Here is a 14,181-nt window from a genome sequence, read left to right on the forward strand (position 1 = left end):
TGGTAAAATGGGGCCAAAGTACTTATTTGAGAGGGCTGTCTTGAGAATAAATGAGGAGATCTGAAAAGTGCTCTCTCTCTCTCTCTCTCTCTCTCTCTCTCTCTCCCTCCCTCCCTCCCTCCCTCCCTTCCTTTCTTTATTTCTCTTTTGTTGTTTAGAATTCTCAATACATGTTAGTTTCATTCTATAACAAACTTGCCTTGACCTACAGGGTTTCACCTTGACAGGGTTTCACAGACCAAAGGAGACTCCATTGTTTTGCAGTTCATCTTCTTCTCACAGAAAAGTAATGTCTTGATTACTAGAGCCATCAAAACTCAAAGGTTAGCTCACATCCTGTTTACCAGGAAGGATTAGCTTCGCCAAGGCATTCTTTAAATTTGAACTTTGAGGGTATGTCATCCAGACACCATTGAAAACGAAGGAAACAAAATATCCTATTGATTACTTAATGACTATTTATGGAATGACTCCCTCAGTCTAGGAATTGTGTTCATCGTCCTCTGCTACTCAAGAACACACTTTCTGCTCAGTGATGGTGAACCTGGAAAAACTGCCACACACAATTCCATGCATGAACTGCAGAAGAGATTCTGTAATGTAGAAAGAGAAGAGTTCCTTTTCTCTGCCTGACTATTAGAGGCCAAGCTTCTGGGATGGACGTCTTTATGACAGCAAACGATTGGCTAATTGACTCAGCTCAGGTAAAGAAAAGAGAAAATAGAATCTAGAAAGAAATAGTAATAGAAGATAAAGTAAAGTGATTACAAGAGTAGGGATATCAGGAACTGCCATCATATGGTATGGAGGGAACAAAAATACAAAGCCGGGTTGGGGTCAGAAAAAGCTAAAGATATGATCACAGTGACACATTCAGATTCTTCGACTTTGCACACACAGGAATATGTTAAATAGTTTCAGCTCGGGCGAATTATGGATGTCCCCCCCTTACGAACACTGTGAGATGGTTTAGACAGGAACCACATTCTTCCATAAAAATAATTAACCATAACAAATGTAACACAACTGCCAACTATTTCTTAAACCTTGTTACATTATTCAAGTAAAACTATTTTCAAATCAAAATAGAAGACAAAGGCCAATGTCCAATGTCCACATTACTTCTGATGCCATTCAAACTTGTGGTTGTTCTTCTGAATTGCTGTGTGTTAGTATTGTCCTTGTCCAAGCTGCCTGGTGCACAGGTCCACCTCAAGAATGTTCTTTATGGAATACAAATGAAATCATACAAATGCCTGAAGGTCATTTATTTCAACCCACATTTATCCTTAACTCCCAGACTCAGGGCACCTCGGATTAGCCTGGTGTGTTGCCATATTGACAAATGTGTGTGTGTGTGTGTGTGTGTGTGTGTGTGTGTGTGTGTGTGTGTGTGTGTGTTTAAGTGTGCTGCTGTGCCTTCAATAAATATTACTGGTTGATTTCCTGGTGAATAGAGCAATAGCCTTTCGCACCACCTGCCAAGTCCTAGGCTTGACTGCTGCCTCATAGGAAGGGGCAGGAAGGTCTGAGAGCCTCCTACAGAGTTAGAGCATCTCAGAATTTCCTCAGAAGTTGAGAGGATTCAGAAGCCTGGAGGACTAAGAAACAACAGTACAGAAATGGAAGAAATAGCTCCAAATCAGGCCACCTGCCTCTCTCCCACAATCCCCTGTGCTGAAGCTGGAACCAATCTTACCCTGATGGTGAGAACTGTCGTTCAGGTCATGGGAAGGACACACACAGCTGTGCATCCCTGGTCTGTGCATTGGCTCTGTGGCTAGCACTCTGGCTCGGGCTACACACTTCATTTAAAACAAACAAACAAGCAAACAAACAAACACTAAGGCACTAGTCTGATTTCCTGTCATCTCAGGCAATGCAGAGAGGAGAGAAGACTGTGTGGGCTAGGGGAGAGCTGAGTGGGGCTCGAAATGTGGCTGTGACCAGCATGCAGACAGAGCTGGTGCAGAGGTTCTGCTTAATTGCACATATCCTTCCATTGTTCCTCCCGCCACATCAAATTGGGAGGAGACGCTAGGCTGCCACCGCCTTGTGATATTCCACCCACATTGGCTTTTATCCCTGAGACTATTATTTTTTACTGTGAATACAGAGCATTTTAATGTCTTTGAGATGAGATGAATGAACAAACAAACAAATAATCTCTTCTGGTTTCCTTAAGCTCTCCCTTGAAATGCTGATTGATTCTTTTATTCCTTTTAGCACTTGTTATAAGAATACATTTTTAAAAAGTCTTCCCAGTATCCCATGGGTTATCATTGTTAGCTCAGGGTGTGGGTAGGCGTGCAGAAGATAAATCTGGGCCTGTTTTGTTCGTTTGCTCATCTCTCTATTCTCACCCCTGGAGGCCCCTGACTTCAGTTACTTCCATCCCTGTCACACAGATGCTGGAAAAGGGAAACGTCTTCCTTTTCAGGGAGAAACTCTGGCTGCCACTGCAGACCCAGGATGAGGATGGGGGTAACCAGCATCTCATCTCAGTTAAACTGCTTCCAAATTTTGTATGACTTAACACAAGGGAATCCCGAATTCAAAGCTGAAAAAATTCTGAGACTCCCTTTTGATGACTTGATAAAAGCCATTTCTAATGGGCAAACGGGTCCTATGATCAACTCTTCTGCTCTTTGGCGCTGTGAGAAGGATAAGGCCTCTCTGCCTTTCTCTGACTCGGCCACACTGTTCCTGCTGGGGACACTGTCTCACCCAGCTGAAGAGCACTGCAAGAGATGAGGAAGATGAGAAAGGAGGACATGGTGACAGGTTCTACATCCTCTGGTGTAATTGCTATGCAACACCATAACTACCTGGTGTGGGGGTCCCTGCAGCGTCACCTGGTATGTGCGTAATTGTAGATTCATGAAGACTAAAGAGGAGGCAGCTAGTGACAGAGCACTAGTGGGCAGTTATGCCCAGTTGTAACCACTTGGTGTGTGTGTGTGTGTGTGTCCATGCAGATTCACCTATACCCTCGGGGAAGGCATGTGGTTACCCCTAAGTAAGAGCTTTGTGATTCCACCAGCTGAACTAGCCATCAATCCATCAGCAAAGTGTAAGACGGATATGACTGTGATGGAAGATGCTGTGGAGGTCAGGTGAGTCTTGCTTCAGGGTGGCTTAGGAGGTGAAATGAGAAACCACCTGAAGGTACCAAAACTAAGGGAGGCAGAGGTAGAGCAAGCTGAAGTTGTTAAGCTGCCTTCAATTTCCCTATATACATAGCCAGGGTCTGCTCTTTATCTGGGTCAATATTGCATAACCTAAGGCTCATTCACTGGAAGAGGACATAAAATTAGAGTTTGTAAGCACTTCCCACAAACCTCAAGGACTGACAGGCAATAAAATGTTAATTTCCTTGCCTATATTCAGATCTCCTTCTCTGACCAGGCATTATAGGATTTGGCTCAGTTCCTAGATATGGCCAATGCCCATGATTTGTTAGTTCAACACTTTGAGTATAGCTAATCTTCAATTTTTTTTTTTTAATAAAAGAGAGTGAGACCAGAAAAAGGAAACTAGATCAGAACATGGAATATAGGAACACTTGTGGCTTTTGGAATCCCTTGATACCTCCATTGCTTCTTCATACAGAGAGGAGCTGATGACATCATCATCATTTGACAGCCTGGAGGTCCTCTTAGACTCCTTTGGGCCAGTGCGTGATTGCAGCAAAGATAACGGAGGCTGCAGTAAGAATTTTCGCTGCATTTCAGATCGCAAGTTGGACTCTACTGGTTGTGTGGTATGTTCTTTCTTCCATCATAGAGGGTCCTGGGGGGGGAGGGTCGAGGCAAGGAGATACAATGATACACATGATACAATCATGCAGAAGCAAATCTGTGTGACCACCATCTAGTCTAAATTAAGAATTTTTCTCTTGAGAGGAATGGGGAGTTAAAATCAGACCATCAGGAAGTCTTCACAGAGTGCTATTAAGTGGTGGTATTTTTTCTGTTGTTGTTTTTCTTTTTAAACAAAATCTCAATTGTTTGATTTTATTGATAAAGACTTGGGAGCCAGATGATCTGGTGAAAGTCCACTAGCTCAGAGATGCAGAGAAGCATTCAGCTGACCTTCCTCCTTAGTGGACATCCCACAAGGAAATTCTCCTCCAAGTCCTCTCAGCCCCACTCCACTCTCCAAACTGAATGTGCTTCCTTTCTACTTCCTACATGTGTCTCTATCATCCCTCCTGATTTCCTCTCACACTCTATGTTTTTTTTTTTATGTTCATTCCCTGTCAACTGGTTGCTTGCTCTGCCTCTTTACCTAAGGTTGACTTTACTTAATCCTGTTTATAGTTAACAGAAAGCTCTTGGATTAAAGGTGTGTGCTAAGGTTGAGTCACACCACAAGACAGGTTTTTCCAGTAAATAACACAGGCTAGGGGTTCACAGTGTGATCAAATATCCTGCAACATCTAGAGGAACTTCCGTAGATTTAATAGTAAAGTCTTACAAGATAGTTGGTAAGAGCTATTTGAAAGCTAATCAGTTGCTTCAACAAATGGCATTGGCTCCAAGCTAATAGAAAATTTTAGGAGTAACACACCCAAAGGAAAAACATAACCAAAATGTGATGGGGATTACAGAGATGTCTCAGCTGTTAAAGGCTAAGGCCAACAACAACAGTTGCCAGAACCCACGCTGACCTCTCCAGCTTCCTCTTTAGAGGCAAGCATCTTTGAGATTGAGGCAGATCTGCTTTACATAATGAGTTCTAGGCCAGCCAGGGCTCCTGTCTAAGAAACAAAACAAAATAAAACAAAAACAAAAACAAAACGACAACAAAAATATCAGGTCGAGACATTTCGTCAAGGAACCCTGCTTCTTTAAAAAGTTTGTTTGTTTCGTTTTGTTTTGTTTTCTTTTTGTTTTCAGATCTATAAATTTAGCTAGTTTAAAAAACAGATGATGTTGTTAAGCTGAAAGATTTATGGGGTTAGGACACATTTGCCATCTCCCAGCTTATGGAACTGAAGACAGTACTGGACCAGGAATTTAAAGGGAGAGATAATGAAGCCATTGGGTGCTGGTTCCTCTACGTTGGGCATTACTATTTCCCATAACACACTCATCTCTTTTTAGTCCTACCTTCTTTTGAAGTTTAGAGGGGAGAATCATGCAATCTCAAAGAAGGGAGAGTCTGGGTCAGGGCAGGATGTCAGGGTAGATGTTCAAAGTGAGAACAGGGGAGGTAGGGAACACTCGTTGAGATGTAAAGTTCTGCAATGTTGAGTTGGGAGAAAGGACCAGAAAGAAGCTCCCATCCCTGGGGAGGATATGGTGCCCCATTTAACTTCCCATTCTGACAGCTGAGATGTGGGAGAGGACCCAGAGCATGGGAAGCTGTGAAGATGCAGAGCCAACACCATCTTTTACCCTCCTTATTCAATTCTGAGCATCTGCTCCATTCAGGGAGCTCTTCAGTGTCAATGATGAATGTCTATTTGGTGTCCAGGGTGTAGTCACTAAGCTGGTACCAACTAAGCTGCAGCCAGGAGGGGTCTGGCTTAGCTCAGAAAGAAGGGGACATGGAGAAAATCAAAGGAGTGATAAAGTTATGGGGCAGGTAAGATGATCTGTCAGGTACCTAAAGAAGACAGAAAAGAATGTGGGGAGGTGCTTGGGAAAATTCAAAGTATTTAGAAATATGAAGATAGTATTGGTTAGTTCGCAGTTCCCACGTGCAGCCGGGAGGTGAGCTGATGGCCCTTGGTGCTCTCCTCCTCTGGCAAGTCCCACCCACCTGCGTTTCCCAGATGGCAATTTCACTGGTCAAATAGGCACCAAGATGAGGTACTTTTGGTTTTATTCTCTTTAACCATCTAGCCTGCTTTCCTTTATCCAGAATTCCAATCTTTCATTCCTTATTATTTTCTGGGATCATTTTAAGTACTGAGACCTGGGCATGCACCTATGTGACCCTCCCTTGCCTACCCTCCTTAGCCACTCACATACGGTTTTCATAGGTATATCCATACACAGGAACTGACTCTTGTGACTTCTTTCTATCAGGACCCGTTCCCCAGGGGCCAGGGTTGCCTGTCAGGGGCTTTCTGTTGACCATCCTTGGCCTTTCCCTTGGCATATAGCTGTGCTGACGGATTCCTACAGTTTCCACATTGTAATCTGTGAGACGGAGCTAGCAGGAATAGTTCTGATGAATATGCATTTGCAGAATTGGAGCCACTGCAGAAAGTCACCCAATTATACCAGAACTCTATTAGCATAATTCTTTGAAGTCACTACTCCACGTGGCTCCCAGAGAGAAAGGGGCCAAGCCAATTGGCAGACATATTCCATTTACCGTATCTCTAAAAGAGTATGGTCCCTGTGAAGAAGGGTGGAGTTTGTGAGAGCACCACATGTCATCATGAGGCTTGTGACTCTACTGAAAAGATGATTAAGGGTCTGACATTGAGCCTGACCTGAGTCTACTGGGCAGCTGTATTGTTTCCGAGTCTTGTTGTGTTACCAGAGTGTTCCTTTGTCATCTGGAGGAAGGCCAGAGGCAAAGATAATCTGTACCCAGTGCCATTTAAAAATTGGCCCACCTCTGCACTCTGTATATTGAATGGAAAGACTTCCCAAGAAAGTCATATTTTCTTCTTAGCTCTAAATTTTGTCTCTGTATCTATCTCCTTTCATGGGTATTTTGTTCCCTATTCTAAGGAGGAATGAAGTATCCACACGATGGTCTTCCTTCTTGGTTTTCTTGTGTTTTGCAAAATGTATCTTGGGTATTCTAAGTTTCTGGACTAATATCCACTTATCAGTGAGTGCATATCTAGTGACTTCTTTTGTGATTGGGTTACCTCACCCAGATACTATTGCACATGCCAGCAAGATTCTGCTGAAGGGACCCTGATATAGTGGCCTCTTGTGAGGCTATGCCAGTGCCTGGCAAACACAGAAGTGGATGCTCACAGTCAGCTATTGGATGGAACACAGAGCCCCCAGTGGAGGAGTTAGAGAAAGTACCCAAAAGGGCTGCAACCCTATAGGTGGAACAACAATATGAACTAACCAGTACCCCCTGAGCTCATGTCTCTAGCTGCATATGTAGCAGAAGATGGCCTAGTCGCCCATCATTGGGAAGAGAGGCCCCTTGTCTTGCAAACTTTATATGACCTAGCACAGAGGAATGCCAGGGCCAAGTAGTGGGAGTGGGTGATAGGGGAGCAGGGGCGGGGGAGGGTATAGGGAACTTTTGGGACAGCATTTGAAATATAAAGAAAATATCTAATAAAAAAACAAAAATCAAAAAGCAAAAAACAAAAAAAAGAAAGAAAGACATATTTTCATGAAAGGAGAAAAGAATGAGAAGCAAGAGCAAGATGGACCTTCCGGAACCTGGGAAGGAGCCAGAGATATGGGCCTCACAGAAGATGCAGTTGTATATTTTTCTAATTTAAACTCAAGCCATACAGGTAGGATTCATGTTATGGCCATATGGACTGCTCCATCTTCTTTCTTCCTAGAAAGGCCCTGTCAGTTATGCTTCGGCTCCCAGGGGTTAATTGCTACCAGTTAATTACTATTATGTATATAGCCTCCAAGGACAGAAAACAAATACCTGTGAAAAGCACAGCCTTGTGCAAATCACAACACACCATTAAAAAATAGAACTATACTCCAACAGCCAGGGGCCACGGAAGCTTCTGGAGGGTTCTCAGAGCATAAAGCTACCACCCACTACAGATGGCCAGACCTTACTCACTGCCCTTAAAGTCTCTTGCACCAGACACCTTCAAATTGTTGCTGAAATAAATGACACTGAGTTCAGTGGATTAAAGCTATACAAATGTGTTAGATTTCAAGTCTATATGAGAGGCTAGGATGGGTCTAACTGGGATGGAATTAAGGGGTAGTCAGGAGTGTATTCCTTTCTGGAGGTTTTAGAAATAATCAATTGCTTTACCCTTTTCAGCTTCTAGATTCTATACACTTTTTTCAGTTCAGAGGTCTATTGGTACGCTTCTAATTAAAGCCAGAGGTACTGTATCTTTCTTTCTGTCTGTTTCTCTGTCTTTTTTCTTGATTCATTCTATATATATATAGCCTTTCTATATTATATATATATATATATATATATATATATATATATATATATACACTGTAATTGCCTTCAGACACACTAGGAGAAGGCATCATATCCCATTGCAGATGGCTGTATGCCACCATGTATTTACTGGGAATTGAACTCAGGACCTCTAGAAGAGCAGTGAGTGCTCTTAACTACTGAGCCATCTCTCCAGCCCAATACCGAACATTTCTAACCATTATTGTGTAGGATATGTCTCTTCCATTCTGTATCCTTCTTCTACATTTAACAACTCTATGATTACACTGAGCCAATCTAAATAGTCCAAGATTATTCCCCATCTCAAAATCCTTGATTTCATCAGATGTATAAAGCATTTTTGGCTATATAAGGTGGTATGGTCTTATATTCCTATAATAGTATCACAGACAAATTTGGATGAACCATCTATGACTAATGACAGTGGCAATTAAGTAGATGTAGCAGAGAGAACTTCAATCTCCTCACCCCAGCCCCAGTTTTCATGAAGGTTTCCTTACAATTTAGTGCAGCTCTTGTCACACAGATCTTTCACTTGCTTGGTCAGAGTCACACCAATGTATTTTATATTATTTATGACTACTGTGAAGGGTGTCATTTCCCTAATTTCTTTCTCAGCCTGCTTATCCTTTGAGTAGAGAAAGGCTACTGATTTGTTTGAGTTAATTTTATATCCAGCCATTTTTCTGAAGTTATTTATAAGCTTTAGGAGTTCTCCAGTGGAATTTTTGGGGTCACTTAAGTATACTATTATATCATCTGCAAATAGTGATATTTTTACTTCTTCCTTTCCAACTTGTATACCTTTGACCGCCTTTTGTTGTCTAATTGCCCCATCTAAAACTTTAAGTACTATGTTGAATAAGTAGGGAGAGAGTGGGCAGCATTGTCTAGTCCCTGATTTTAGTGGGATTGCTTCAAGTTTCTCTCCATTTAGTTTGATATTGGCTACTGGTTTGCTGTATATTGCTTTTACTATGTTTAGGTATGGACCTTAAATTCCTGATCTTTCCAAGACTTTTAACATGAAGGGATGCTGAATTTTGTCAAATGCTTTCTCAGCATCTAATGAAATGACCATGTGTTTTTTGTTTTTGTTTTTGTTTTTCCTTTGAGTTTGTTTATGTAGTTACCAAACCCAGACACTATTGTGGATGCCAAGAAGTACATGCTGAAAGGAGCCTGATATGCCTGTCTCCTGAGAGGCCCTGTCAGAGCCTCATAAATACAGAGGTGGATGTTCACAAACAACCATTGGACTGAACATGGGGTCCCCAATAGAGGAGTTAGAGAAAGGACTTAAGGGGAGTACACAAGGCTCCAGCTGCATGTGTAGCATAGGATGGCTTTGTCATGCATCAATGGGAGGAGAGGTCCTTAGTCCTATGAAGGCTCGATAGATGCCCCAGTGTAGGGGGAATCGAGGGCAGGGAAGTGGGAGTGTGTAGGTGGGTGGAGGAACACCCTCATAGAAGCAGGGGGAGGGAGGATATGGTAGGTTATTTCTGGGAGGGAGGAAAACTGGAAAAAGGAATAGCATTTGAAATGTAAATAAAGAGAATATCCAATAAAAATGGAAGGAAAAAAAAAAAGAATTCAATGAGACACCTTGCTAAAAGCCGTATAGCCCCAAGAATCCTTATGTTCATATCTCCATGGTGCTGAGATTACGGGCATCCATACAGACTAAGCTTTTACTTTTATGGGTGTTGGGAATGTGAACTTACATCTTCATGCTTGTGCAACGATCACTTTACTGACTGATCTATCCTCCTAAGCCCCTTCCTTCTTCTCAGGCCTATTCACTGCTATACCACAAATACAGAAAATCGGAAATCCCATGTTTCCCCCTCATCCACACACTCACACTGGTACAGAGAATACGCAACAAGTGCTTCTGCTTTGTAAGATATTGAAATAAACTAGATAAGTAGACTATTGTATAGCCCCGCAAAGAGCAGGGTTGGCAGTCCTGAGTTCTTGTGTATGGAGCGCATGACCTTCCCTCACTGACCATTATACTCTAATGGATGTTGAATCGTTCAGCGACCCCAACACCCTTCCTCCACACGCGGTCCACTACGGCTTCCCATGACATGTGTCATTTCACTTTTTGTGTGCAGAGACCATTAGGCGTGAGCATCTCTCCTTCTCTCTGTAGGTCAATAAGTAAATGAATACACTTCAGAGGTTTCCAGAGAAATGGGGGCAGAAAAACCACAGCAGCCTGAAATATAAATTCAACTCCATCGCACATTTCCCCTTGGGAGAAGTCCTGTATGGCTTGAACCAGCATGTCAAAGCCCATCAAGAAATTGTGGAAATCATCATTTGCAAAATGTATGAGATTGCCACATAGGGAGAAAAAAAAAAAAAAACTATTTCCAGTAGGAAATGTGGTCTTTTGGCTTATGAATCATCCAAGTAAGGTGAGGTAGGCTCAGCTGCTGAAATCTGTCCCTCTGCTCCCAGGAGACACAAATATGCTCATGCGTCCATCACTCATATCCATCTGCCAACAGAGTATCTACTTTGTAATCTGGAACTGAGACGTCTGTGGTCTCCAATTTAGCCTCCTAAGCAATTAATCAACCAAAACTCATTGGTTGAAAAAGGAGCGGGGTGGGGGGGGGGACACGACAAATAAAAGGATTTGAATGGGGAAAAGTCATTTTAATCTCATTAGCAAATTATGCCTTAGACCAGTAATGAGTCAAGAAGCCATGAACATCTCATGAAAGATGATTAACCTTGTATATTTTAGGGGGTCACTGAAATATGAGGTCATTCATTAGATATTCCTGGTGGGGGGAGGACTATGACTCTAATAAATGGAATTTTCTTCTTAAACCTGTAGTTTATAAAGTCCCTGGAACTTCTAAAAGTAACCTATGCAAAACAAGGTTAATATATGACCTTGAAGCTCCTGCCTGGGTAAATGGTGCTCCTTCAAGGTCCAAACAGAAGGATTATCCACAACCAGGAGGAAAGAACCACTAAGGCTTGCCAGCAGAAACTGCAACTCCTATAGACAAGTGCTCCCTTGGATAGGGCTGTAGCTGCCTCTGCAAGTGGAGCCACAGGTGACTGTAGCCTCTCTTTGCAGTCAGATCAAGATTTTGAGATAACCTGAAATTTGAATGTCTTAACAGAAAGAAGACACGGGAGAAACCAAAATTATTTCCTGTTCGCTTGAATGATTAGCTCCATGGGGAATGGGTGCTCCAAATACCAAGAGCTATGAAAGAAATCTCGGTTTTTCATTTCAACATTTTTTTTTCCTGGAAGTATTTCTGAAACGCTCTGAACTGCCACCCAACTTAGTTACAGTGCAATAAATATAATTGCATCTTTTTCAGTGACTGAGGGTCTTGTTTTGCCTTCAAGGTCATCACTCAGGACAGCTTGCAGTATTTTGTGCTAAAATAGTTCCACTAATAACATGGTGTGTGTGTGTGTGTGTGTGTGTGTGTGTGTGTGTGTGTGTGTGTGTGTGTGTAAGGAGGAACATAGAAAAAAAATATCAGACTAAAAACCTGTAAGTCTGTGACTGAGGCCAGAATATACTTCAGAAATAGTTTTAAATAGTCAAATGCAAATCTCCAGGACTGTTTCACATTGTTGGTACATTGCCTTGACTTCTTCCAAGGAATCCAGATTTTATCACAAGTGGGCAGCCGAATATCAGAAACGCACACCAGCTTGGCAGTCAGACAGGTCTAGGCCCAATGTGCGGTTCTATCATTTTCTACCAGTGGTGACCTTAAATGAGTTTCTTTGTTTTTCTAAGCCACCTATAAAATTAAGAAGATAAAGTATCTGTGTTGTTGGGACTACATAAATACAATAGATAAAAATAGTCTATGAAAAGAATTGCCTAATTCGTGATAGCTGCAGTTGTTATTTTTAGCTTTACTTATAAGAAAAGACTATATCCAACTTGGACAAGACAGCGAAGGTTGTCTTCTCTCCAAATCTTTTAAGAGACTCTGAACATCAGGTGGTCCACTTTGGAACAGTCATGGTCATCTAGGCATTAGGGCCAAGCAAGACATGAATATGCCAGGACATGGAATTCTGGAACATTCTGTTTCACTCAGTGAAGTCTTCGTCAAAAATTTTGCACGGTGGATCACTCTGAAAAGAAGCAAGGTTGCTGAGAAGCTGGGCAGATCTGGCTGGAGGCTACTAGAGCTAGCTGGTGTGAGAACTGAAGTCATGAAAAGCAGTATTAGCAGGACAACTGGCTTTATTCTGCTTGATGGCCTCTAACAAGCTTTACAAAAGGGTGATAGAGTAGGTGGAGCAACTCCGGGCCATCAGTACAAGACATTTAATTCCAATAACACTTTGTTTCTATAGCCAAATCAAGACTGGGAAGCCACGTGGTGCCTAAGCCAGCCTCCCTCTGGTGACACATCTGGCTTAACAGCTGGGTAGCTGAGGAACTTGGGGTGTGTGAAGGGGGGGTAGGTGATAACAAATCCAGGGGCACAACCCTTTGTTTCTGCAATTGCTTGTTTGCCATCATAACCATTATAGGGAACATCTGGATGTTCACAGCAGGGGGCAGCCCTTGGAATTGGCTTTAAATGCTGCCACCTTCAGCATTCCATCTGTCTTCTTGGGAAAGGGGGAATGGACCAAGCTGGGGGTCTGGCATGTCCTGGGGTTGGGACATTTGTTTAGGAAATTGCAGAATTAGTGTCAGTAAACAGTGCATATCCTGCTGTGATCTTTGACTGGGGGCGCAAGAGGGAGCAGAGGTGGCTTTGCAGAGACACATCTGCAGAAGCTAAGGCAAGGTACCTGGAGAGAGAGAGAGAGAGNGAGAGAGAGAGAGAGAGAGAGAGAGAGAGAGAGAGAGAAACAGTCAAAGCAGTGGGCAGTGGGGAGTGAAGGGAGACATGGCTCACATTGGCCCAAGTTTCAGTTTTGTTTTGGTTATGGGGGAGTGTGCTTGCAAAAGACAGTCAGGCAGACAGACAGACAGACAGACAGACAGACAGACAGACACATTGATTAGATGGGTAGGCGAGTGGGTAGGTGAATGGATGGATAGATAGGTAGATTGATAGATGATAGATGGTAAATAGGTATATGATAGACCGACAGACAGGCTGACAGACGGGCATGTTGTAATCATTAAAATCCTGAGTTTTGGAATCAAATCTAGACACACTCAGTTCTACCCCATTCCACCTGTTCAAGCCTGGCCTTTATGGTTCCCTGCTGCCCAACCTGTTAGAATCAGCGTTAATATTAATGGACAGCATCTTTACACAGGCATAAGGATCCAGGTTGAAAAAAATAATAAAATAAAATAAAAAATAGAATCTTGGAGAGTCTAAAGCAATATCAGGGTTACCCCATGTCCTGGAATGAGGATAGCGCAGGACAGTTGTGAGAGAGAATGGCGCAGGCTTCGGGTTCGCTAAATAGATGTGCCATGAGAAGACGATAGAGCCACTCAATCAGGATGCCACAGCCGATCTGCCAAGGATTCAAGTGTGGACTGGCATGGAGCAGCTATGATTTTTAGTTAGGAGTCAAACTCTGTGCCTCAGTTTCCTCTTATGGCTCACCTCATGGGGTGTTCTGGAGATTGGGCTAGACAATTAGGTAGGCTGTGTGGCTTCCATGGAATGTCTGAGACATCAAGGTGATGATTTCCCCACTGCGAGAGCCATCACACTCCTCTCCAAGGCTACAGAAAAAGCCTCCCTTTACCTTCAGTCTGGCAGCCTGGTTCACTCCATTCTCCAACATCGCCAACTGGTACCAAATTTGATAAAGTGCCCTCCTAATGTGGAGTTCAAACAGCACCACTGCTTTCCCCAGTCCACAGGAATCCCTGCTTAATGCATTTTAATTCTGGCTTACCACTTCCTCTCTGCTGCCAGCCTGAGGTCCAATTGGGAAGCAGCACTCTCCACTTGCTCTGTCTTGCCACAGTGCTCCATGCCAGCCTGCTTCAGAGCCAGTGCCTTAATGCAAATGTGTGTGAGTTGTGCCCAGGGAGAAGCAAAAAGATTTAAACACACACACACACACACACACACACACACACACACA

The 14,181-nt window shown here is 42.9% G+C and overlaps 1 protein-coding gene across 2 annotated transcripts in view; it reads left to right on the forward strand.

Moving 5' to 3' along the window:
• Positions 1 to 14,181, forward strand: part of Astn1 (astrotactin 1) — a 320,538-nt gene that overhangs the window by 215,850 nt on the left and 90,507 nt on the right. For both annotated transcript variants that reach the window (XM_021198865.2, XM_021198866.2), the window contains exons 10-11: positions 2,979 to 3,116; positions 3,613 to 3,763. In XM_021198865.2, coding sequence (XP_021054524.1) covers positions 2,979 to 3,116; positions 3,613 to 3,763 — 289 coding nt within the window. The remainder of the gene's footprint in view (positions 1 to 2,978; positions 3,117 to 3,612; positions 3,764 to 14,181) is intronic.

This window comes from Mus pahari, chromosome 5 (assembly GCF_900095145.1).
Source record: "Mus pahari chromosome 5, PAHARI_EIJ_v1.1, whole genome shotgun sequence".
Classification (NCBI taxonomy): domain Eukaryota; kingdom Metazoa; phylum Chordata; class Mammalia; order Rodentia; family Muridae; genus Mus; species Mus pahari.